The sequence below is a fragment of the Tympanuchus pallidicinctus genome, unplaced genomic scaffold (assembly GCF_026119805.1).
Source record: "Tympanuchus pallidicinctus isolate F22 unplaced genomic scaffold, pur_lepc_1.0 scaffold3, whole genome shotgun sequence".
In the NCBI taxonomy this organism is placed as follows: Eukaryota; Metazoa; Chordata; class Aves; order Galliformes; family Phasianidae; genus Tympanuchus; species Tympanuchus pallidicinctus.
In genome coordinates, this window is record NW_026294747.1 from 48631398 (window position 1) to 48656001 (window position 24604).

The 24604-nt window shown below is 41.8% G+C and overlaps 2 protein-coding genes across 4 annotated transcripts in view; one reads left to right on the forward strand and one right to left on the reverse strand.

The window, feature by feature from the left end:
• DYNC1H1 (dynein cytoplasmic 1 heavy chain 1) overlaps window positions 1-14059 on the forward strand; it is a 42290-nt gene extending 28231 nt beyond the window's left edge. The window contains exons 53-78 of the mRNA XM_052696811.1: window positions 583-700; window positions 1463-1678; window positions 2257-2469; window positions 2642-2769; window positions 2940-3093; window positions 3810-3956; window positions 4038-4188; window positions 4384-4637; window positions 4818-4952; window positions 5046-5140; window positions 5223-5397; window positions 6313-6388; window positions 7433-7593; window positions 7866-7977; window positions 8059-8119; window positions 8400-8523; window positions 8843-8956; window positions 9232-9402; window positions 9612-9829; window positions 9997-10100; window positions 10503-10714; window positions 11379-11532; window positions 12361-12503; window positions 12866-13034; window positions 13453-13580; window positions 13687-14059. Coding sequence (XP_052552771.1) covers window positions 583-700; window positions 1463-1678; window positions 2257-2469; window positions 2642-2769; window positions 2940-3093; window positions 3810-3956; window positions 4038-4188; window positions 4384-4637; window positions 4818-4952; window positions 5046-5140; window positions 5223-5397; window positions 6313-6388; window positions 7433-7593; window positions 7866-7977; window positions 8059-8119; window positions 8400-8523; window positions 8843-8956; window positions 9232-9402; window positions 9612-9829; window positions 9997-10100; window positions 10503-10714; window positions 11379-11532; window positions 12361-12503; window positions 12866-13034; window positions 13453-13580; window positions 13687-13815 — 3862 coding nt within the window. The 3' untranslated portion in view covers window positions 13816-14059. The remainder of the gene's footprint in view (window positions 1-582; window positions 701-1462; window positions 1679-2256; window positions 2470-2641; window positions 2770-2939; window positions 3094-3809; window positions 3957-4037; window positions 4189-4383; window positions 4638-4817; window positions 4953-5045; window positions 5141-5222; window positions 5398-6312; window positions 6389-7432; window positions 7594-7865; window positions 7978-8058; window positions 8120-8399; window positions 8524-8842; window positions 8957-9231; window positions 9403-9611; window positions 9830-9996; window positions 10101-10502; window positions 10715-11378; window positions 11533-12360; window positions 12504-12865; window positions 13035-13452; window positions 13581-13686) is intronic.
• Window positions 14060-14376: 317 nt separating this feature from the next.
• Window positions 14377-22937, reverse strand: LOC128087352 (uncharacterized). 3 transcript variants are annotated; one of them, XM_052696814.1, is made up of 7 exons: window positions 22094-22937; window positions 18379-21851; window positions 17745-17898; window positions 17346-17413; window positions 16888-16941; window positions 15690-15749; window positions 14377-15502 (listed from the first exon to the last, which is right to left on the reverse strand). In XM_052696814.1, exons 3-7 carry the CDS (start codon window positions 17818-17820, stop codon window positions 14969-14971), a joined length of 792 nt encoding a protein of 263 aa, XP_052552774.1. In that variant the 5' UTR covers window positions 17821-17898; window positions 18379-21851; window positions 22094-22937; the 3' UTR covers window positions 14377-14968. The 3 variants fall into 3 exon arrangements, with proteins under 3 accessions (XP_052552774.1, XP_052552773.1, XP_052552775.1); XM_052696813.1 differs by having other exon boundaries at window positions 18379-21453; window positions 21710-22937; XM_052696815.1 differs by lacking the exon at window positions 17346-17413 and having other exon boundaries at window positions 18379-22937.
• Between the last annotated feature and the right edge of the window lie 1667 nt (window positions 22938-24604).

Genomic DNA, 24604 nt, shown 5'->3' on the forward strand with positions numbered 1-24604 from the left:
TATTCACAAAGACATGGGTAGTCTTAATTGGACTTTCCCTCTTTGTAATTGCTTTTGTTGTATTTCTTTTGAGACTGCTTTACTCCTGCATTTGCTTTGCTACAGGGGAACAGATTTCTGCAGCAAAGATGGACTTTACAAACTGGGTCAAAACAGTTCCTGTATTTCAGGGCATAATTTCAAATCATTGTACTGCTGTCCAAAGTCTGTTACTGTTCTAAACTACTCCTCCAGCAATGACAGACCAGGATGCTCAGGCTGACTGTAGCTGCCCCTGAGCCTGAGCAGGTGATCAGACCTCCTGAATTCCCTTGCAGCCCCAAATTATTCTGTGATGCTGTGAGCAGAGTTAAGCAGTTTGTGATGAACCAGTTAGAAGAATTCATTAAATAGCCTTTTATGACTCATAAGCTATAATTTCTGATACAGTGTCTTAAACTAATGAAAACATGTCAGCTCCCAGTCACCAAAACTATTAGGAACTGTTCTTGGCAATTGTGAAAGGCAGACCACTCTCTGAGCACCACCGGTGTGCTGACTTTCAGTGAACTCACGTTGTCTCTAATAACTTTTCTCTTGCAGTGATGCCATCCGGGAGAAAATGAAGAAAAACTACCTGTCAAATCCAAGTTACAACTATGAAATTGTAAACAGAGCATCACTGGCCTGTGGGCCAATGGTGAAATGGGCAATTGCACAGGTAAAGTTAATGCTGCAGGAAAGAATACAAGGCGAAGAGTGCACGAAGGTGTATAGCAGGGTCTGATGGCTCTGAATTTGCCTGTTTCAGCTAAGGAAGCTACTTTGCTTTGAAGGCATTGGTAAAATATCCATATGAATGTTTATGGGTTCTATAGCACGGTGCCAGAGATAGACTTTTTGCACCAAGAAACTTCAGATTTACAGTGAATAATAGATGATCCTTTCTCTGTTGTTTTACTGTACAAGATAATTTTTTTGAGCTTTCAGTAAGACGTGCTGCAAAATGCACCGCAGTCTTCTTACTGAAATTTCTGCTGTCTCTGTCTTGTTTCACAGTGGGGCACGTTCACAAGCAACTCTGTTGGAGTCTTTTAGAAAAAAATGAATTCTTTACTAGGAAAAATAGATGAGCTCAGTTTGGGCATGAATGAATAATTAAATATTTCTGTATAACAGTGTTGCATACTAACAAATGTGGTCTCGACCTTTTTGGACGACTTCTTGTGAGTCTGCAGAGCAATACACCTGACAGAGCAGGTATATTGCAAAAAGCAGCCTTTTTTGTGCTGGGACTTAAACTGAGGCCTTAAGATTTCTGAGGCAGTCTGTAAGTTTCTGTTAGGTAGCTATTAGTTCCTCTCCAAGTGCTGCAAGTACTTCAGCTTGAAAAGTTGAAACTGATAGTGTGTACCTGAACACTGGGGTTTTTGGTGACTCATTTTAACGTGGAAAGTACAAAAGGCCTATTGATTGTTAACAGCTTAACTATGCGGATATGTTGAAAAGAGTGGAACCTCTACGCAATGAACTGCAGAAGCTGGAGGATGATGCCAAAGATAACCAACAGAAAGCAAATGAAGTGGAGCAGATGATTCGTGATCTTGAGGCCAGCATTGCTCGTTACAAAGAAGAATATGCTGTACTGATTTCAGAGGCTCAAGCTATTAAGGCAGACTTGGCTGCTGTGGAAGCAAAAGTAAGACTTCACGTATTTTAGTTTTCCATTCTTTCACCTTTGGTAGTCAGAAATTGAAGCGTTCTTCAAAATTATGCTGAGAAAACTGAGCTGCTTCTTCTGTGCATCTGAGCTATCTGTTTAATTGCTGGGTCTCACAAAGCTTCTTAAGCTACTGAAACCTGGCTAGAGTTAGAAATATCCAGCTCCTGTTACCAGTTAGATAACAAGAAAGTTTACATCAGGCTTAAAATAAGCTGAAACCTTTGGAAAACAGCCATGGACGTAGCGTAATATTGTAACAGGACTGCATGTTTTTGCAAGAGTTCCTCAGTCAGTTTGACCTAATCACTAGCACATCACTACTCAGTACTTATAATAATATATATAACCTTTTAACTTTTAAATAATAACCTTTTAAACTTTTCAAGATGAATACCAACCTAATGAATTGATGCTGGAGTGCATACACACAAATTAAATTTCATTCTGAGTGTCTGCGTTTAAATTGGAGCTTGAATCAGTGTAAGTGGTGTTCCTTAGAACTTTTAATACTGTAATTATACATTGTTTAATGAGACTGCTTTGCTTACTCCAAGGTGAACCGTAGTACAGCTCTTCTGAAGAGTCTTTCTGCTGAACGTGAAAGATGGGAGAAGACAAGTGAAACCTTCAAGAACCAGATGTCCACTATTGCAGGAGACTGCTTACTTTCAGGAGCTTTTATTGCTTATGCTGGTTACTTTGATCAGCAGATGCGTCAGAACTTGTTCACTACATGGTCTCACCATTTGCAGCAAGCAAATATCCAGGTAAAGACAACATCATGACAATCGTAAGTCTGTTTTCTGTCACAGTTCAAAAAGTTCTAAGATTTCTAAATAAAGAATGGGACTACTGGAGAAGTATAATTTGCAGAGCTGCATTTACTCAAAACATCTTGACAGTCTCTAGTCAAGTACTAACAGTCTGTGCTTCTTGCAGTTCCGTACAGACATTGCAAGGACAGAGTACCTTTCCAATGCGGACGAGCGACTTCGCTGGCAAGCAAGTTCTCTACCCGCAGATGACCTGTGCACTGAGAATGCCATCATGCTCAAACGTTTTAATAGGTATTTAACTCCTATATTCAGAATTCTAGAAGTGTTCTGACAGGAGGCAGGCTTTTGCACCCATCAGAGAATTCATAGGAACTCTTTCAAAGTATCTGAATTCATAAAAGCTGCTTAGAGGTTATCTGGATCAGAACTCACATAATGAAAGTGGTTTTTTGTTAACTTAGGTATCCACTGATCATTGATCCCTCTGGGCAAGCTACAGAGTTTATCATGAATGAGTACAAAGACCGTAAGATAACTCGGACTAGTTTCTTGGATGATGCTTTCAGGAAAAACTTGGAAAGTGCCTTGAGATTTGGAAACCCGCTCCTGGTTCAGGTTGGTTCTGTGATCTTGTAGAAACTGCTTGCAATTCTTAAATTCTTCGCTGTTTACTAGAAGAGCTGCAGTCTTTCTGTTAGTAAAATGCAAGTCATCTAATTTTCAAGGTATTATTTAATCAGTACAGAGTAGTACGTGAAGTATTAGTGGTGAGAGAAGTGAGATAAGCAGTTATAAGAAGCCATTTCCTCTTTCTACCTTTTTAAGGTCAGATGCTTTTATTTTCAGATGATCTTTTTGTACTCTGCAGACTTGCAGCCTATTTCCTTCATCCCATATGCTGTCTCTAGTCATAGTTACTAATGGCTAATATGCCTGGCTATGCAGAATTAATCTGTTCTGAATGGTGGGAGGAAATGTCAGTAGTGGTTGGCTTTCGCTTCTGAGATTCTGTTTCCTAGCATAGAACTGGGAAAACATGTTAGCTCACAGATGAGATCAGCAGCTATTACCTGTGTGCTTAGAGTAGGGCCTATTATGCATTTAAACTGATGCACCTAGGCCATTAACAGTACTCTTCTACTTGAGGCCTTGTATAGTAGTAGCATAAAGTCTGAGCTTGTGTTGTTCAGCTACACTGGAAATCTGAATGTGATCTCTATTCCAAACTAGCTGTAAATTGAATGCTACCTGAGCATTAGCCTTAGTTGGATCAGGAGTTTAGCTAGAGATATGTGTAAGTAACAGTTTGTGTAACGCATCTCTGCTTTTAGGATGTGGAGAGCTATGATCCAGTTCTGAATCCTGTTCTGAATCGTGAAGTCCGAAGAACTGGAGGCAGAGTTCTGATTACTTTGGGAGACCAAGATATTGATTTGTCACCATCCTTTGTTATCTTCCTCTCCACCAGAGATCCAACAGTAAGCAAAACTCAGAGCTTTCCTGGTGGTATAAATGGTGTGTCAGTGAGCTGAGAAGGTTTTTCATGTTTTCTGTGATAGGTTGAATTCCCACCAGACCTCTGCTCTCGTGTTACATTTGTGAACTTTACAGTAACTCGCAGCAGCTTACAGAGCCAGTGCCTGAATGAAGTCCTGAAAGCTGAAAGACCAGATGTTGATGAAAAGCGCTCGGACCTCCTCAAGCTTCAGGGTATGGTTAACAAAGATACAGCAGCTTCCTCTTGCTCTCAAAGAATACAGTGGTTTAACTGCAGCTGTAGGCATACACAATGAAATACTTTTATAATTGATGGCCTTGCTTTTTTTGTGTGGCCAGTGGCAAAATTTAATCCTTAAAAACTACCACACTTCTGCAGTATGTAACCTAATTTTTCTTCTAATTAAGGTGAATTTCAGCTGCGCTTGCGTCAGTTAGAAAAATCCCTACTGCAGGCTCTTAATGAAGTGAAGGGACGTATCCTGGATGATGACACCATCATTACTACTCTTGAGAACCTGAAGAAAGAAGCAGCAGAGGTTACTAGAAAAGTAGAAGAGACTGATATTGTCATGCAGGAAGTGGAGACTGTTTCACAGCAGTACTTACCCCTTTCTACAGCATGCAGCAGTATCTACTTCACTATGGAGTCACTGAAGCAGGTAGGATGAGCTCTTCATACCAGAAACCTCATCTAATTATTATTCATTATCATAATTATTATGATTTGGGACTGCATAATTGCAATCCCAGCTGCAGTGTAACAGTTTTGTAGGCATAAGCCATTGGCTGACAGAACCAGCAGGATTCTAGAGAGGAAACCAAACTCTTTTGTGTTTCAGATACATTTCCTGTACCAGTACTCTCTCCAGTTTTTCTTGGACATCTATCACAATGTCTTATATGAGAACCCAAATCTGAAGGGAATCACAGACCATACCCATCGTCTCTCAGTTATCACAAAGGATCTCTTCCAGGTTCAGTATTTTACTGAGTAGATACATTAATAGTTTTGGGAAGATTGGAGTTCAAGGCTCCTGATGCCACTAACTTCACTCTTTTCCGAATAGGTGGCTTTCAATAGAGTAGCACGTGGCATGCTGCATCAGGATCATATAACATTTGCTATGTTGTTGGCCCGGATTAAACTGAAAGGCACTATTGGGTAAGTGCTTTCTTCAGTTGAAAAAGGGAGGGATGTTTTGAAAACAGCATTGAGCTAAAATTTTCTGTTCCCTTAACATTAGGGAGCCTACATATGATGCAGAATTCCAGCATTTCTTGAGAGGAAAGGAGATTGTACTGAATACTGCATCTCTCCCCAAAATCAATGGTTTGACTGTAGAGCAGACAGAAGCAATGATGAGGCTGAGCTGCCTTCCTGCCTTCAAGGACCTTGTTTCTAAAGTTCAAGCTGATGAGGTAAGTGTTGGCTGGGTTGTTTCCCTGCAGCCAACTATTCAGCTAAGCTTTATAGCTTTCTGATCTATAAGAGCTTCATGCTACAAGTAAGTTTTCCTAGTGTATTGTGGTCTTTGTGAAAATTAATGGATTTATTCATTTGTATACGAGCTGTGACATTGGATTTGTAAATATCAGCATTGTTCATCTTTGTGTTTGTCAGATTTTGCAGACAGAAACTGATACTACTTGTCTTTTTTACTGTATCACTATTACATGATTGTTATGAATTAGTGGGGAGTATACCTGGCCATCATTATGGTGAGCTCTTGCATTTTAATACTGGAGAAAATTTGGATAATCACCAGCTGCTGAACGGTGTGCTCTTTTGATTGAAGATACAACCCCACTGTTCTAAAATTACAGCACTGTCCCACCTGTGAAATGCTGAAGGCAGTCGGGTATTAGGGAATATCAGTGAAACAACTGAGCGCACCTGAGACAGTATAACACACAGAGCATAATGTGGGTTCAGGTGTGGACTTCTTGTTTTAGTACGTGAAGTTTTTATTCTGAAGATGGGTGATAGGACAGGAGCATTAAACAGGAGAAATCTTTCAAGTTGTACATCATGTTAACCAAACACTGAACTACTTAATAAAATTTTTTAAAAATCTACAGAGGATTTTTCAAATGAAGGGCTAGTAGAGCTTGGCCTCTGTCAAGTTTAACTTTACCATAACTGTCTTTTGTTTCTTACCCTAAGTCTATAAGTAGCTGAATACTGCAGTACATTAAATTATATATTTAAAGGCTGAAATGGGAGATCTCTGTTGCATCATGAAGAGGACCTAGACCATGCAGCACACTTTTAGTGCTGTGAAACTCCATTTCTTTGCCATTTCTGTAAATACTTTGCCTTTTCTTTCGATACAGCAATTCTGTATCTGGCTGGATAGCAGTTCTCCAGAGCAGACTGTACCGTACCTTTGGACTGAGGAAAAGCCTGCAAGTAAGTTAAGTTGCACTACTGCCCACACCAGTCCTACTGTACTGACTTCAGTGTAAGTAGAATTGAGGAGATTTTAGAATAATCCTAAAATACAGCTGGAATGGGAAAATCACAAACTTAAGACTGCGGAAGAAACTTGGTCTGTTCTTAATAAAGACAAAAAACACCACTTTTGGAGGCAGTGTTTGTAGGCAGTCGTTACTATACTTTGTTCCTGCTCCCTGTTCTGTGATCTACACTTTGACTTCTAGGAAGCACAGTAGTCTAAAAAGCTCCAAGTTTGATGTATTTTCTGAGGAGAGGTCTGTTTTATTATACTGTTTTCTCCTGCAGTTGCAGCTAAGCATGAAGTCTGAATTCTTGCTGCAGTAGTTATGAGAGCTAACTTATTAAGCGTTGCTTGCATCTCTGGAAGAAACCAGTGCCCCTCAGTTACTCCCCTATCCAAAAGGTAGTGCTAGGAAGTGCTTGCCATCTGTGGTTATCCAAGGCTCATTCCTTTAGGCAACGTTGTACGCTAAGGTTTCTAAGCATATTAGATACTGTAAGGCTGCTTCACCATTAACTGAAGCAACTTTATGTTACCTATCCTGTCCATGCTGGGCGAGTATATAATACTTTGAAGTCCTGAGGAGCAGCAGATTATTGAATTAGGGAGATAATGGGAAGAGATCTGTTGTCCCTGAAAGTTTAAAATGACATGATGGCAATTCTGGAGCATAGCTTTTGTGAACAGGTAGTGTTTCTGTAGAAGCATTTGATCAAGCGGGCTTTTAAAAGGCTTGCAGCATAAGAAATTGGGGAAGTAGTTAAAATGTCACAGAAGACAAATCAGCTGAAGTTGATGCCTTTCTTCTTACTGTTAAGGTGAACACCAAGTATAAGCATTCCATTAATATGTTGCAGCAGATCTTACAGAGGGATAATTACTCTGTAAATATTTAGTGTTTGGAGTGAGATAGGAAAAAGGGAATGGAGGATTGAAAAGAAGGTGCTGAGAGTTGAATTTCTTACCTGTCCCCCTAATTCTGTTCCCCTCTCCAGCTCCTATTGGACAGGCCATTCATCGCTTGCTTCTGATCCAGGCCTTCCGTCCAGATCGCTTACTGGCAATGGCACATACGTTTGTTTCAACAAATCTGGGAGAGTCTTTCATGTCCATTATGGAGCAGCCTTTAGATCTGACACACATTGTAGATACAGAGGTAAGTTTCCTGTTTGTGAAAGGACAAAATCCTGAGGTAGTGCTCTGTGCTGCTTCATGGGAGTTCCACAGCAAGTAAAGTTATTCACAGAACATTTCTTCCTGTACCCTTCTGCCTGTGGTATGAAGAACGGATTGTTCGCCTATTTGTTGGAAGGAAAATGAGGATAACATAATGATTTCAGCTGTCCAGAGGGAGGAAAGACTGAGCTTCATGCGTTCGTGTGTTCATGCAGGGACTGCTTCATCTTATTTCAAATTATTGCACAACAGGTGAAACCCAATACTCCTGTGCTGATGTGTTCAGTGCCTGGTTATGATGCCAGTGGTCACGTTGAAGACCTTGCAGCTGAGCAAAATACACAGATTACTTCCATTGCTATTGGTAAGAACTGAATATTTTTCATTATCTAAGCATAAATAAAATTGTTAGCAGTAAGAGCTTTAGCAACTTTCTGTCTTCCAGGTTCTGCTGAAGGATTTAACCAAGCAGATAAAGCAATAAACACAGCAGTGAAATCTGGGAGGTACGTTCTATCTATTTTTCAGCTAGAATGCCACCTGAAATTTGTAATAATTTATGCACAGCTGTTCAACTGAAGTATTTTCAGGGGAGGTGGGTTGTAGCTGCAGAACTGGATAGGTAGCATGTTTACAGTAGTATCTGATTCTGTATAATAGAAAGGTTTAAAAAATGGAAGAAAGCCTGTAGCATTAATATCAGATTCTGTTGCTCTTGTGATAGTAACCAGGATCCTTGAGCAGTGTGCTATTAATAAATACTCCTTCTGTTTCAAAACTTCATAGGTGGGTAATGCTGAAGAACGTTCACCTGGCTCCTGGCTGGCTCATGCAGCTGGAAAAGAAGTTGCACTCCCTGCAACCCCATGCTTGCTTCAGACTCTTCCTTACCATGGAGATCAATCCAAAGGTAATGTTGATCTGAACGTTGATGCTTTGATAGAGTAACTGCCTTGAAGAACCAAGAAGGCTGCCCAGGGAAGGATTTCTCATGACTGCCTCTCTCCCATAGCAAAAGGAGAACACATGCTGGCAGGATTTAGTTTTAGTAATTTAATTCTACCTGAAAGCTTCGTATAATTCCTTCCACTGATGACCCCGCCTCCCCAAAGAAAGGCAGGACTCACTGTGTGTGCTCAGAGGTTTTGAATCTAACACTAATGCTATTAGAGGGATGTAATGTAATGAAGGCTGAAGGAGTTGGATTTGAGCTTGTTGATCTTTTCTAGGTGCCAGTGAATTTGTTACGTGCTGGCCGAATCTTTGTGTTTGAACCTCCTCCTGGCGTAAAGGCAAACATGCTGAGGACTTTCAGTAGCATTCCAGTATCTAGAATGTGCAAGGTAAGGCTGTGCCTTTTGTGGATGAAAGGGAAATGTCAGAATGCATTTGTTAGAATTGTACTTTAGAAATCTGACAAAACCTCAGCTTATAAAATATATGTAGAATGTGTTGTTCATTCAGAAGTAAAGTAGTTGCTCCATCTGTTGATAGAACATACTCAGTTTTGGTAGCAATCTAGTACTAAATGTGCTATTTTCTAGCCTTTTAGCAGGCTTTTTCTTTATCAGTTCACTTGGGTAATAAAGTTTTTTTTCCCTCCTCCCCTACTTCCTAGTCTCCAAATGAACGTGCTCGTTTATATTTCCTGCTTGCCTGGTTCCATGCCATTATCCAAGAGCGTTTGCGCTATGCTCCACTGGGTTGGTCCAAGAAGTATGAATTTGGAGAATCTGACCTGAGATCTGCCTGTGACACAGTAGATACGTGGCTGGATGACACAGCAAAGGCAAGTAGTCTTATACCTAGGCATAGGTATTATTTAGATTACTTAACTTCTTCAGTCTTATAGTCTCTTCTGGAAACCTTCAGCTACTTAGACGAGTAAGGCTTAAATAATCTGCTGGCAGTTCAACTTAGCTGCTGAGTATGATTCCTCTAGCAGAGGAGAGGTGAGGAGGATGGTTTCCTGCTGATTGCAGTGTGTTTTTCTTACAGGGCCGCCAGAACATTTCACCTGATAAAATCCCCTGGTCTGCCTTAAAGACCCTGATGGCACAATCCATCTACGGAGGCCGCATCGATAATGAATTTGATCAGCGTTTGTTAAACACTTTCTTGGAACGTCTGTTTACTACTCTGAGTTTTGACAGTGAATTCAAACTGGCTTGCAAAGTTGATGGACACAAAGATATTCAGATGCCAGATGGGATCAGGTATCATTTTTCCTATGCAGATTTCTGCATGCATTTCTTAAACTAAAACTTAACCCTCATCTGTATTTCTGTGCTGGTGTTCAGCACAGAAATTATTTGTCTTGGAAAAATAATTACCTTGCCATTCTAATAAGGGAAGGCCTTCTAACCAAAATTATTACTTGCAGACGTGAAGAGTTTGTCCAGTGGGTTGAGATGCTGCCAGATACTCAAACACCATCGTGGCTAGGCCTGCCAAATAATGCAGAAAAAGTTCTTCTCACCACACAAGGTAAAAACAGAACTTTAGCAATTACTGATGAAGATTAGAAGACCAGCAGTTTAACTGAAAAGAGATGAGACACTGAAGTCCTGATGAAGAACAAAACATTAGCTTTCCCTCCTCTCTCAACAGTTGATTTAAATTCTGCAGGGTCAGGGCTTTAGCATTCCAGAAACTGCCAAGAGACTTCTGTGAATTCAAAAGCTGACTACATGTAGCCTTCCAGATGTCGAATTCCCATAGTTCTAGAAAACTTCATACTCAGCCCAAGAACCCCATGCAGCTAGACAGTTCTGAATCTTAGGTCTAGAGCTGGGGGAGAGATAAGCACCGATTCTTGCATGTAGTAGGATGTTTTCGTCTCAATGCCAATTCTTTTCTGACTAACAGTGTATCTTTTCTGTGTTTTAGGCATAGATATGATCAGTAAAATGCTGAAAATGCAGATGCTGGAAGACGAAGATGATCTGGCTTATGCGGAAACTGAGAAGAAGACAAGAACTGATTCTACATCAGATGGTCGCCCAGCCTGGATGAGAACACTGCATACCACAGCTTCTAACTGGCTTCACCTTATCCCACAAACTCTAAATCATCTGAAGCGAACTGTGGAAAACATTAAGGTAAGAATAAAGTTTTGTCTGATGTGAACATAGGAGCTGCACAAGTTCTGATGTATTGGAGAAAGTGCGTTGTCATTTTGAGCACCACCAATTAAGCTGTTCTGTGGGACAGCAGAAGTTGTGTTGGTGCTGATTCCAACTGCCTCAGCTATATCACGACCCATTGAGTTTCTTGACATGCTCTTAGAAGTTGGCTCCGTGCTTTTAGGGAATTCTTTAAGTCACAGGAACTGCTTCTGAAGCTTCTTTGTGATAAAGTAGTATACTGGCTGCTACTTATCATACTGCCTTTCCAGCTAGTGCACGCAAATTAACATTGAAGTTCGGTGATAGTAAAGGAATATAAGGCAGCAGCTTCTGCTGAGCGATAGCACACATCTCAGAGGGAAACTCTTGGGGTCTGGACAGTAGTTAACCTAAGCTTTAACTCTGGAGTAAGCTCCTCAGATTAAGATGTCCACGACTGCCTAATTGCTTCAGAAAGCTTAACTGTGGGACAGCAGGTGAGAACCTTTTGTTGCTAATCAAAAGCAATCCAGGAATGATTTGAAGGAGCTGCAGCACACAGTCTGCATTTGTTGCTCAACAAGAAGTCTTCTGCTAGTTTTCCAGCAAGAACATAAAATGTTGATCTGCAACTTACTTCAAATGTTCTGATGATCAGGATCCTTTGTTCCGGTTCTTTGAGAGAGAGGTGAAAATGGGAGCTAAGCTGCTTCAGGATGTGCGTCAGGACCTTGCAGATGTGGTTCAAGTGTGTGAAGGGAAAAAGAAACAAACCAACTACCTACGTACACTCATAAATGAACTGGTGAAAGGTATGGGAATTAAAACTGTTATCTCTGTGCTCTGTTTGCCTCTTGTACTCTGTAAGTTAGAGGCTGTTAAGCTCAGCAGCTTAAAAAAGAAACTGCAGGGAAATCAGGATTGGCTTTACCCTTTGGGACAGGCAATCCCTTTTGAGTTGAGCATAGAAATGCAATTAGTTTAATAAGAGATTTCAAGTTGGGGTCAGTAACTTTAGGCTTTTTCAGATAGTTTACATTAGCAGCTTAATTTCTAGTGCTATTAGATTGTTTCAGTCTCTAAATGGCAATGGAACAAAGTTTTATAGCACAAAGTAACATCGCTGTTAATCACATCTAGCAATTTCTTCATTTTTCTAAGCTTCTCTTTCAAGCTTGTAGGTAAACTTGTATTTCTAATAATAACTGAAGATCTGTTATTGAAGTAGCACTCTGACACCTGTTTTGAACAAAAACAGTGGGTAAAGCACAGTAAATCGACCAATTCTTTTTATGGAATTCAAATCTTCAAGAAAACATAAAGATCAGTTATTAGAGTATATAGATGCTTGTAACTGAAGTTCCTTTTGAATGATTTCTGTAATTGGATGGCATTTTAAGTACTAGACCTAGAGGCTCTCTTAAATAAATGCTTTTACAGAAGAAACAGAACATTTCATTTGAACAGCTCGATTGCTTTCAGGAAGAAAAAAAAGAAAACACAACCTGAAAACAAACAGAGAAGCATTGTAATAGACATTTGTGTGCTGATGCAAGCCGTGAGTGGTTATTGGAAAAGGAAGAAAAATTGATAGTGGAAAAATAGTGCACAAATCTTAGTTTTAATCACATTTTCCATAGGTATCTTGCCTCGCAGCTGGTCTCATTACACAGTGCCAGCTGGAATGACTGTGATTCAGTGGGTGTCTGACTTCAGTGAACGCATCAAACAGCTGCAGAATATTTCCCAGGCAGCTGCCTCTGGCGGAGCAAAAGAACTAAAGGTACTTTATGCTTGTATCAGCTAGAGATTGCGTCTGGATTTAGGTGCATAACTGCTTTATGGAGTCTTCATATCAAGACTCCTTAGAGGTTCCTCAGGAAAAATAGCTTCAATCAGTTTTTCCTAATTGTGCTTGTAAATGCTGTTAAGTATCTGCTGATACCAAAATAATGAGGGCAGCAGGCTAACATGTAGATCAGAGGGGAAAATAGAATTTTTACAGTGACAGATAACGTAGACTTAAAGGAAAAAAAACACAGTTACACAGTGTTACAGCAGCAGGAAGATTTTAACATACATTTAGATTGATGAAGCAATAGCTATAACAATTGCTATTCTTTTTCCTCTTCCCTCCTCCATTAGAACATCCATGTGTGCCTCGGTGGCCTGTTTGTACCTGAGGCATACATCACTGCTACAAGGCAGTATGTTGCACAGGCAAACAGCTGGTCCCTGGAGGAGCTCTGCCTTGAGGTCAATGTTACAACCACACAGAATGCTGTGCTGGATGCGTGCAGTTTTGGAGTCACAGGTAAAACTCATCTGGAAAGAGGGGTCTCTGTTCTGCAATACTTCCACAAAGTGCTAGTTTTGAATGGGTATCCTATGAGAAAGTCGTATCACTACAGGAATTACTGGACACTTTCTGAAGTTGTTAAATACTTTCCTATTAATAATATCTTTTATCATGATAATAAACATCAAAACTCAGGTCAGTATATACTTAAGCAGTATTCCATAGAGTATCTGTTGTGACTCCTCTATTTGGGGCATGAAATACTTACTGCTCTCTTAATGGACAAAACGGAGAACCTAGTTTAAAATATATTCTTGCAGACCTTGATGGAGTAACATCACAGCCCTTAAATAGTGCAGAGGGAGACTTACTTTCCTTAGATGTAAGAAAGCTCTTAGAACTCTTAGAACTCTTAGAACAATTCAATTTACAGGCCTGAAGCTTCAAGGAGCTACATGCAGCAACAACAAGCTGTCACTTTCAAATGCAATTTCAACTGTATTACCTATTACACAGCTTCGTTGGATCAAGCAGACAAACGCTGATAAAAAAGCAAATGTTGTAAGTATTGACTGAATTTGCATCGTATAAATACCACTAAGCAGCACAGGAACTTTCCCATCTCCAGCTACCTTGCATAACTCTTCTGTGTTCACTTTTCTCCCAGGTGACCTTACCCGTTTACCTGAACTTCACTCGTGCTGATCTGATTTTCACGGTCGATTTTGAAATTGCTACCAAGGAAGATCCACGTAGTTTCTACGAGCGCGGTGTTGCTGTTCTCTGCACTGAGTGAAAAGCTTACAAATTGGCAATACTGTAATAAGTGTCACTCTTTTGTGTATTCCTCATCTAGATGTAGCTGATGTGGATAGGTTGTCAGGTGGTTTTGTGTGAAGTTGAATTGGAAGAAGGGGGGAGCGGTAGTTTGAAAGCTGCTGGGCTAGGTTTGTTTGAAGGAATACCAGATGAGATTTTTAGATGGTTACTGAGAAGCAGATTTGCTGGTAGTATTACAGGAAATAAAACCCATAGCAAGATTTCTGACTGCCTGGAATTATTATGGTGACTTTGATCTGAAGAACTGTATCTACAGTCTTTCCAGGGAATAACAATTAATAACCTGGTATTCAGGCTTAGTGCTGATCTTCACAGGGCTCTCTCAGCTAATTCTGTGACTAAAGCATAGAAACAAGACCACTGACAGACAAGTCTCTAATGCACTAAGACACAGGGCCTGATGTCATCTCCTATGAAGTCTGATAACAAGTGAATTACTTTTAAGCTTGGTTAAGTAAGCTGTTGTTACAACGCTGCTGGGATGCATTCAGAAGCTGTACTGTTTTAATGAAAACATTCCTGTGGGGGAGGCTAGCAGAAAAAAAGAGGCATTCCTCTTAAGCTGCTTCTATGGTGGCTGAAGGCTCCCATTTCATTTTTGTTTGGGCCAAGAAGCGATCAGAGATGCATGTGAAAAGTTATCATGCAAAGGTTAGTGGAATGGTAAAATACTACTAAGCTTGTAGCTTGCAAGGGGTTTTCCACTTTTATTAGTAGTTTTAGGAAAATCTGTATGTTATTCTGTGCCAGTCATACAGAATGAATGCTGTCACAGTTGGTACCAAAATATTTCAGACAGTTACACTTATAGGAACACAATCCATTTGTGTGGAAAATAGAGACAGCAGATGAAAAACACAAAGAGCAATAGCTATGTAAAATCAATTGCAATTCAGTCGTTCTTCCTTCCCTCCTCAACATACCCTTGTAATACTTCCAAAGCTGAACAGATGTTTCCAAACACAGCACATAGGAATCTGGTGCCCATACACTGAAGTAGCACACAAGCATCAATCTGAAGTCTTGTTCAGCTGCTTTTGCAAAAGAAACCTAGCAGGTTGACTTCTAGAATGAAAGACTTCATCCAACTACTTAATTCATACCTTAAATCAAATGGCCCGGATTTTCTTTCTTCGTTTCTCACCAGCGCTCTCAGAAATGGTGATCCCTTTTCTTTTAATAAGTGGTTGTCTGGAATTGGTGCCATCACAGTCATCTGCTAGCAGGGGTTGTGGAGAATTATCACCTGCACTTGCAAGGAGATGAGCAGGGGCTGAAGGATTAACACCCACTAGTAAGGAAGGGTCAGGCATTAGCCACATGGAGGGAAGCACTTCTGTGTCTCTCCTCAGCTTAGAGGATTGCAGCAGGCTTCTTGGGAAATCCTTCTGCTGGCTAGGTAGTTCAAGGGGAGATTTGCCATCATTTACTCTCTGGCTGTGAACATCACTGATTTTAGTTTGAGAGCAGTCCAGAGGTTGAGGGAAGGACTCTCCGTTCCCTGAAGGATCAGCATCCTCGAAAGCCATTGCTTTTGGAGCACTGCTCATCCACGGTGCAACTTCTATACTGTTCAGAGAACTCAAGCTACAATCAGAGTGAGTGGCTGTGTCTTCTGAATCACCATCATAAGGATCTAAGAACTGAAAACAAAGATCTCTCTAAACACGGAGGACACTTATTTGTCTGAAGAAAAATACAGAGGTGTACAGCAGGGTTAAGAAACACTTCAGCATAGTGTGGAAGTTCTGTTGATCCACACATTCCCACTCCATTTTAATTTTTGAGTGAACACTGAGAACAAAGCTGCTGTGTAACAGCTGAACTTACTTGCAGTCCCTTGGAGTCTCTTGCCTTCCTGAGTCCTTCAGCAACTGGGTTATGCAAGACCTGTTTAAGTGAAGTTGACATAAGTTTATAAGGCATCTTCCTATGAGTACTGATGACTTGAAGTAATATTAAAGCAGATAAAAACCTAAAGAAGCCAGATTGTCCCATCATCTCAAAAGACAATAAAAATGTGTGTCAGTCTAACTTCTACAGGCCTGTTTAAAAAAAGAAAAAAAAAAAAAAGCCTGAAGTAGAGGGAGGAGAGCCCTGCTGAGTCTTAGCACTTCAGACATGACTATGAAGAGAATGATACTGTATATCTCACCACCAAAAAAAATAAATTACAAATTAACAGTAGAAAAGCTGTCAATTGGAGGCTAGAGAGCTTCCTTCCAAATTAGGTCACTTCTTGTTCTCCGACATTAGAGGCATACTACCACTACACTGAAATCCCCAACAGAGCAAAAGTCTGAGCTACACGACAGCACAGGAGCTGCCATTACGGCCCTGGCCAGCTCAGTGCTTCCAAGGTGCTCTTAAGATCTGCAGTGCTCACCCTCAGCACTGCACCTGTAAGATCTGACAAGAGTCAGTTACACACAGCATTTCTGTATGCTCACTGTATGTATATACACTTATCTATATGAAGTCACCGTGAACAATAAGATCAGAGCTCACAGCAGCAAGTTCACTTATATTCTGCTGTGCTTTGTAGCTCCTGACATATAGGAGGCTAACAGAACAAATTCACCAGAGCTCAGCTACACGTTATAGACAGAAATGTATGAAGGGTGCGAAACTAAAAATCAAGCCAGCTCTCCACTCCAGAATGCATTTGGTTTCTTTCCTACTGATATTAACCACACTGGTTTGCCAGCCAGTTCAGGAACCTATCAATGTTCACAACCGACTGCCACAGCTCTGTTCTCTCCATCTCATCTGAAATGAGCATTCAGCAGAACTCCTGCAGCAACCTTGCCCAGCACCAGCACTAGACACAGCCCACATCTGCTGCAAGCACACCCTCACAGAGAACTGATGAGGCCATTTTGGTGTAACCTGAAACTGCTGCTTGTTCTCTCCCTGAAATTTCTGTACAGCTTTAATTCCAGCAACCACTCCTTTGGCACTTCTTGTCAAAAGCAAAAGAGTGAGAAGAGCTTCTAAGCATGGAAACACCTCAGAATCTGGGCCTCACCTCCACGCTGGATTCAGACTCTGACTCCGTGCTGGACTCCACCACACACTTCCGCTGCAGAGGAAGAAGGGAAAGAAGTACCACTTGTAGCTGAAATTCAGACAGCTTTGGGTTGAGGCTGAAGGCCCTGTACGAGCCCAAAGTCCTGTGTTTTGTCAGAGTTTTCATCACAGGAAGCTGCTCAGCTTCTCAAATATATCACTTTTGTGGTACTGATTGGGTTGTGCAGGGCAAGACACCATGGAAAGCAGACTTTCTCTCCCCTCCCCAAAGTTTGCTCTCCCTAGGGGGTTTTTTTTGGTTCTTTTGCAGGTGAATTAGATTATTCACCATTTGAATCAATTTATTCACAGATGTTTCTCATCAGCTGTTCTTCAGCACAGCTCCCTGTACCAAAGCATCCAGCACAGTCTATTTTGTAATTTAACAGGAAGAAAGAGCAATTAGAAGAAAGTTACCATGTATTTATGTGCCAGTCTTTCTACACAGTCCAAGCTTTTAACAGAATCCATAATTTCCAGAGCATCTAACAGAACGGGGAAGGGAAGGAAAACACATCATAGAATCATTAAGGTTGAAAAAGGCTACTAAGACTATCTATTCCAACCCCAATCCATCCTACCATGCCCACTTACCACCCACCTCCATGGTTCTGGAACACCTCCAGCAATGGTGACCCCCCACCTCCCTCGGCAGCTTTTGAAGAAGCTTACACTCCACAAGGGGATTTCAGATGCTTTTAAAAAGGCACAAGTTTTCAGAACCATTAAAGAGGTGTTTGTACTCAAGACATGAGACCAGCAAACACACCTCAGAGTCAGTCCTGTACCCAGCTCTCCCTACGGGGTCCCACTCACCTCCGCCCAGGCCCTCTGCATACCGCCCCACCCTCCGCTGCCTCCTCGGGCGCTGCCTTCTCTCCAGCGAGGCCATCCTGCTGCAGCTCAACGTGCCTGGGCTGCCAGGCACCAGCTCACACCTGCCTCTCTGTTCAGCTCCAGCTGAAGACAGCTTAAAAAGGGACATAAAGAGGAGAGTGAGGCCTCCTGTAAAAGTGCTCTGTACCACAGCTGAAGGCTCCAGACCCCTCCTCAAACCAAGCTCACTGGACTGCACATAGGCCTACAGCAGAAGCCTATAGAAAATAGCACAGCAGCTCACGTACCTTACTCACATTCCTAATACTGAGAGCACAATTACACACAAGCACATACAGCCAGAAGTGCTACACTCCATTTCCCCCTCTGCTTGCAGTCATTTATTTTCTGCAGCCCCATGTCAGCCACACAGCCCTCAGGAAGCAGCCCGAGCGTGCAAAGGCCTTAACGAAGCAAATGCCCACCACCAGTTGTCAGTCTAAAAAGGCTCTGTGAGTCAGACCCTGGAGACACAGAGCAGCCCACAGCAGCCTCCCACTCTGCACCTAGCCACCAGCTGAACTGCACACACCTCTTTTCTCCCCCAGCAGTTGCTGCTTTTCCAGCTCCTTACCTCATCTGCCTAGGCCATCCAACAGCTAGGCCCTTCTATCAGGAAGAGGCCTGCAAAGACTCCTACAGCTCTCCCACCACTGAAGCAGGCTCTGAGTGGAGTCCTGTCAGTGCTTGTAGTACCAGCTGACTTCAATGAGTGCAAATAGCCATCACCTTTCATCCACACACATGGCTCAGAGTCCCTCCTTCTACACAGGCCTGCCCCAAATAGCTGCTGATGCTCTATGGGCAACAGCTGTTAGCAGTCACTCCCTACCAGGTAGGACTCAGGAGAACTGCTAAGGTGAAATCGTGACATTAAGATTCATGTCTTCCAGGCATCAAACATTTTAGAAACACACTATGGGAGTGCGCTGTAGTGAGAGTGCCTCTATTTCACTTGCAGTTGGGAGCAATCTACTCCACAAAATAGTCCCTATGGACCACATCCAGTGCTGGTACTTTGTGGTATACAAACAACAAGATTTCAAGATTCTTGGTTTTCTTTGGTCCTTCGAGGCAGCACAAGCTGGAGACCTGAACCAGGAGCTTGAGAACACAGGTTGTGCTCATGACTTTTCTTTCTGTGAATTCGTTATCTTGCAGAAATGATTTCACAAAGGGAATGAATTAGCACTGCTTGACAGCACTGATCCATCCTCACAGTAGATGCAGCAAAGACATAAAGCCAGAAAGCCACGCTATTCCTCTCCATTCAGAGAAGGAATTTTTAAAGGCTGGCCAGGCTATTGCTGTTTCACTTCCCAGTCTGTTCACAAGTACCAGAGTGGAAGTATTTTGCCTGACTTGGAATATGGCTTTCTAGTAACCCATACATTTCTTCAGTAGCAGATGCTGTGCTGAAGATGTAGTGCTCCAAGAGTGCCTGCATCCCCTTTGCTCTCTGAGGTCAGAAGAGAGAGGATGGTATTTTGGCTGCCTCAGTTCTGCTTGTCACTTCCTCAGCTTCTTGTACTTAGGATGCTGAGAAGGCAAAAAAGGCGATGGGAGGGTGGATATGTAGATTCCTCTTATTAAAATCCTTTTGCATATAACAAATATGCTTAAAAAAAAAACCAAAAAACTGGAGTTCTTTTTGCTTGAATACGTGCCTGGCTGTGCTGGTAATTCATACTGCTTGTTTCAATTGCTTCTCCCAACTGATTTCAGGCCTGAATATCAAGGGATATGTTGAAATTATTGGAAGAACAAAAAAAGGATCAATTTGCCACTTTTTTTGCAGTTTCACTTTTTCTGTTCGACATTATGGTCATAGCACTGATTAGACTGAATGGTGGACAGCATAATATCTGAATGGGGCTTTGTAAACTGAGAGAGGACAAAGGAGCTCTTGCAGTGTAGCTGTTTGTGTTTTTTTCTGACTAGATGAGCAGTTTTAGCAAACTTTCCAGAATCTGTTTACCTCAGGAATATACATAGTCCTTCAACAGACTATTAGCATTACATCAAGCTTAATACATATGCTCTGCAGAGATAGAAAAGCTCCTGGTGAAATGTTTGTATTCAGGCTAGACTCATGGTCATTGCTGTTACCAACAGCCTAAATATGAAGGGCTTTCATCTTAAAATTAGAGATCACCCATGTTGGCAGGGGTCTGTGGGATCCTGCAGGTGATGGGACATCAAGATGACATCAGCATTCAGGCAACAGCACGGGACAGATGCACCCTGCTCCTATCTTGACATATCAAAGTTCTGTGGATCTCAAAATCCACCTGTCCTGCATAGGCAAAAGTGGCATGAAGATATGAAGCAACAGGAGGCCACTGAAAACTGAGCAAGGAGAAAACTCAGTTCTCATGATGCCATTCCATGAATGCTGCAGTCTGTACCATCTGCTGCTCTGGATCTAATTTCAGATTGCAAGGACGCACCTGGTAACTACTGTTACAGTACATGCTGACAGTGCTGAGTGCCTAAATCAGTATCTGCAAAGAATGTCTTCATTGAACTAGCATGACCCTCCATCAGGGATTTGCCTTGTGCAATAACTGTAACATTTGGCTTTGTTTCCCAGAGTTGTTCCATAACATTCTGGGCCTGGAATTACTGAAATGCTGCTTGGTTGTGCCATCAAGAAGAATAACTTGCACTCTCCTCACAAGCAGAACAGAAGGCACTGGCTGTGCTCTACGGCAGATGTTTAGGAGGACTGGCCCTGCTGTACTTGAAGCTGGTGGTCCCTTATAACTTCTTTGCTTAAGGAATGGAGCATGGTATCTTTAGTTGGACTGGTTCTTGGAAAACATAGGGAGTAAATGAGTGATGTGGCCATCTCTTACCATAGCGGGTGCCAGGAACAGCTCGTGTCAGCTGCGAGCTCTGCGGAACAAAGGTGCTGTGTACAGATTTGTCCAACTTGTAGGAGAAAAATTAAAAACGGGATGTTGTGATTTTGAAACTTGAATTCTACTATACAACCTCAAACACTGCCCAAAGGAAGCTAGGATAAATACCTCTGACAGTGCATTAAAGACCAGACAAAGTACTATAGACATTATTAATACAGCAGAGCCTCGTTTAGGTGACATGAAGGGTTTTTTTTCCTTTTTTTTCTTGTTCAGTGGTACATGGTAGAACTGGAAACATTTGTTGTTTGTTCACACACACTGCTGTCCCACTCTGGTAGCAAAGCAGCTGTAATACTGTTCTCCAGAAATGCTGAAGATTCAGATGGCTCGATATCCATGGGTGAGGAGTAGTCAGGCCTCTGGGGCCAAACTGCCTCTGTACTAGCTCCAGATTTCTGAGATGGTTCACACAGTTCCATCAAGAATGCTGATAAAGCAGATTTCTCCTCAGCAATTGTTTCCATTGGTGTTCTGAAACCATCTTCTGGTGCCATATAGATATCGCTGTGGGACTCTCTAGCTGGCAGGACTGCCTTTCCAGGAGAAGGAAAAAACTGTTGTTGATCTTCTGAAGGGATGGCATCTCTCAAAGCTGCTGCCTGTGGCAGGCCCTGCTCCGCTACAAGTTTAACTCCTCTGCGACGCTTACCACTAGTGACATTCATACTGGAGTTTGAGTAGTGTGAGCTGTCTTCTGGGTAACTGCAGTAAGCATCTAAGAACTGAAACAAAATGACCTTCAGTAAGGTGTGTTCTCACCGTCTGGGCAGTATAATTGAAAATCAACCAGAAAGAGGTAAGAAAAAAGTGAAATCCACTTGGACGTTGTACTCTCATATTTTAAAGCACAGAATAAATAAAAGGTTGCCTCTGTTTTAATGGCAGAACAGTTCAAATCAGAGTTCTGTGCAGTGGGGCAAAAAACACATACGGCATTTACTGCCCACCCTCTTCCTCACCATCCCATCAGAACTGCACCTTGGTATGAAAGAACGTATGCCTCCGTCTCATCTTCATGCTGCTGCTAAAGGCACTGAACGCTGCTCTGATACACCTCTTCCTCCTTGGACCAGCCATACTGCAGTGGAGGTTTATTTGCCAGGCATTTTCTCGACCTTAACTTTTTTAAGAAATACAACGTTTATACAGTTGAACACCATAAAGATACATCTTGGCCTAAAATTGCTTTTCAGTGTAAGGTTTAGTTTGTTTTAAATGAAGAACTATTAAACATTATTTCATAATGAACTATCAGGAACATTTGATCATATTTGATGTTCATGTCACCCCCTTTAGGGTGCCCTCACCCTAAAGAAATCCGGAATAGGGAAATCTGAAAAAAGTGAAGTTTGATTTACTCACAGGTAGAAGTTAGCCCAAAATGATGAATTTGCCAAAGCTTCTGTTGTAGAATTTGTATAATCTCCAAGCACAAATTAAGGTGAATGAAGATCTCAGATCAGCTGTAAACTGGTAAGTAAAATACTCTTCATCTGCAGGATAAATCACTACTCATGAAAACCATATAAACAGTGTTCATATTTGTAGTCTATCAATTAGTATGTTTGAAATGCACTTTATTTCATAAATCCAGTTGATGCTTGGAACTCAACGGAGTTCATGTTTTTGTCAGTTCCTAAGACAATGAGTTACTTTTCTTCCGCCACCAAACTCTGGGCTTTACTGCATACAATGAGGTGAGCCCTTCACAAGGGGAACAGGAACATCAGCCAAGGTTCAAAAGTCCAGAACACACAGACCAGTTTACTTTGAGAGCAGAGGAGTCACATACTTCTGAATGCAGCGTCCTAATGCCTTAAGCTTGATAACAAAAAGTCTAGCATCAACAGGAGAGCGTTCTGAATGTCAGCAGAACTTGAATGTCAGCAACATAATCCCTAAACAAGGAGAGTACGGCCAAGCTGTGAAAAAGAATTCCCTTGTAATCACTTACTCAGTGGGTTGGCTGCACTGTACTGAAGCTCCAATAAGCAGAAGTACTTTTATTTTGGCATCTGACCTTTTCATAGAATCACAGAACGGCCTGAGTTGAAAAGGACCACAATGATCACCTCGTTTCAACCCCCCTGCCCTGCAGGGTCGCCAACCACCAGACCAGGCTGCCCAGAGCCACATCCAGCCTGGGATTGCCCTTGCTGAATTTTGGTGTGCACTTCTGCTTAGAATACATCAATCTGTAAACTCCAAGGGAGGTAAAAGCTTAAAGATTTGATGGGAAAAGCCTTCCTCCGTTATGAATTTTACATTTTTATTTACTAACAAAAGGATTTTTTTTTTAAATGAAGATCTTGTAGAATAGATTCTAGTCTTAAGACATAGATACCTTAAAATTCAAGCACTTTTAAGCCCTTGGTACAACATTAAGATTGCATGTCAGTGAGATCTTGGACTGAAATCTATGTTTAACACAGTTCTGAACATCTGATCAGTAAGGAGAAGCACCTTCACCTTTTGATCAGTTTGTATTACCCATGGTAGAAAATGCAACTCAGTACTGATGGACACGTTTAAGTGTGTGATCTTAGGAGCCAAGACAGGGCCTGTTTTGATGTCATAGTCACTACTATAGCAACACATCCATTCCTATGCATTCTGCTACATTCTCTTTCCATGGAAGCTCTCGTCTTAAGCTGTTTAAGGTTCAATCTTAAATAGAAAAAGTCACACTGACTGAGTCTTGTCTCATTTCCAGGCTAGGCAGAGGAGAGCAGAAACGCATGGCCTGTTTTATGCTTTAGCATTTCTCATCTTTGCCTTGCCTCCCTTTCACTAGCACAGTAACTACCTGCAGACTTCTGAGATAGTTGGGACTTCAAGCATTTTGGACATTAAGCAGTGAGGAAGTAATACAGGCATGGAAGCCAAATGTCTCACCTATGACAAGCTGCAGATATCCAACCATTACTGATTTATCTAGCTGTTAATAAAATAGCTTTACAAACTTTGGACGAACAACCAACCAACCACAGTTAAGTGGAGAACTTCTTTTCTTTTGAAGGTTTGTTTCTATCATAAACATAAGGAACAAATGACACTTCACCTTCACAGCACACATCAGCAGCAGCAGAAGTGAGGAACTCCTCACCAAGGGCACTGGTGCAGTGAAGAGCATTGAGCAGTTCAGGTCTGCTACAGAACACCTCATCAAGAGCAGTCCCTCGACAAGGCCTTGCTTCAACTGCAAGTGTCACAGCTCACAGGCTCTTGTCCTGATGGAGGATTTCAACCACCCAAGTTATCTGCTGGGATAGCAGCACAGTGGGTGGCAGACAATCCAGATTCCTGGAGTTTGTAGAGGGAAACTTCCTGGTCCAGGTATCAGATGGACCAATCCGAGGTGAAACCTCACTGGACCTGGTGCTCACCAAAGCAGAGGAAAGCATCAGAGAGGTTAAGATTGGAGGCAGCCTGGGCTGCAGTGACGACACCCTGGTGAAGTTTGTAATCTGGAGGAATGCTGACTGGCAAAAAGCAACGTAAGGACACTGAACTTCCCAAGAGCAAAGTTTCAGATGCTCAAGGAATTGCTGGATGAGATCCCCTGGCAAACTGCCCTTGTAGGCAGAGAACAGAGCTGGCAGCTTTTTAACACCCTTCCGTAACTGCAAGAGCTCTCCCACTCAACAGAAGTAATCAAGCACAGGAGGTGAGCTATCAGCCTGGCTGAACAAGGACTGGCAGCTTAAACTGAAGAATAAGGCAGAAGGGTACAGGAAGTGGAAGCAGAGTTGTGTTACCTGGGAAAAATATAGGGACATTGTCTGCAAGTGTCTATTAGGAAACTCAAGGCACAGACAGAGCTGAACTTGACAAGGGATGATAAGACTACTAAAAGGTAAATAGGCAGGAGGA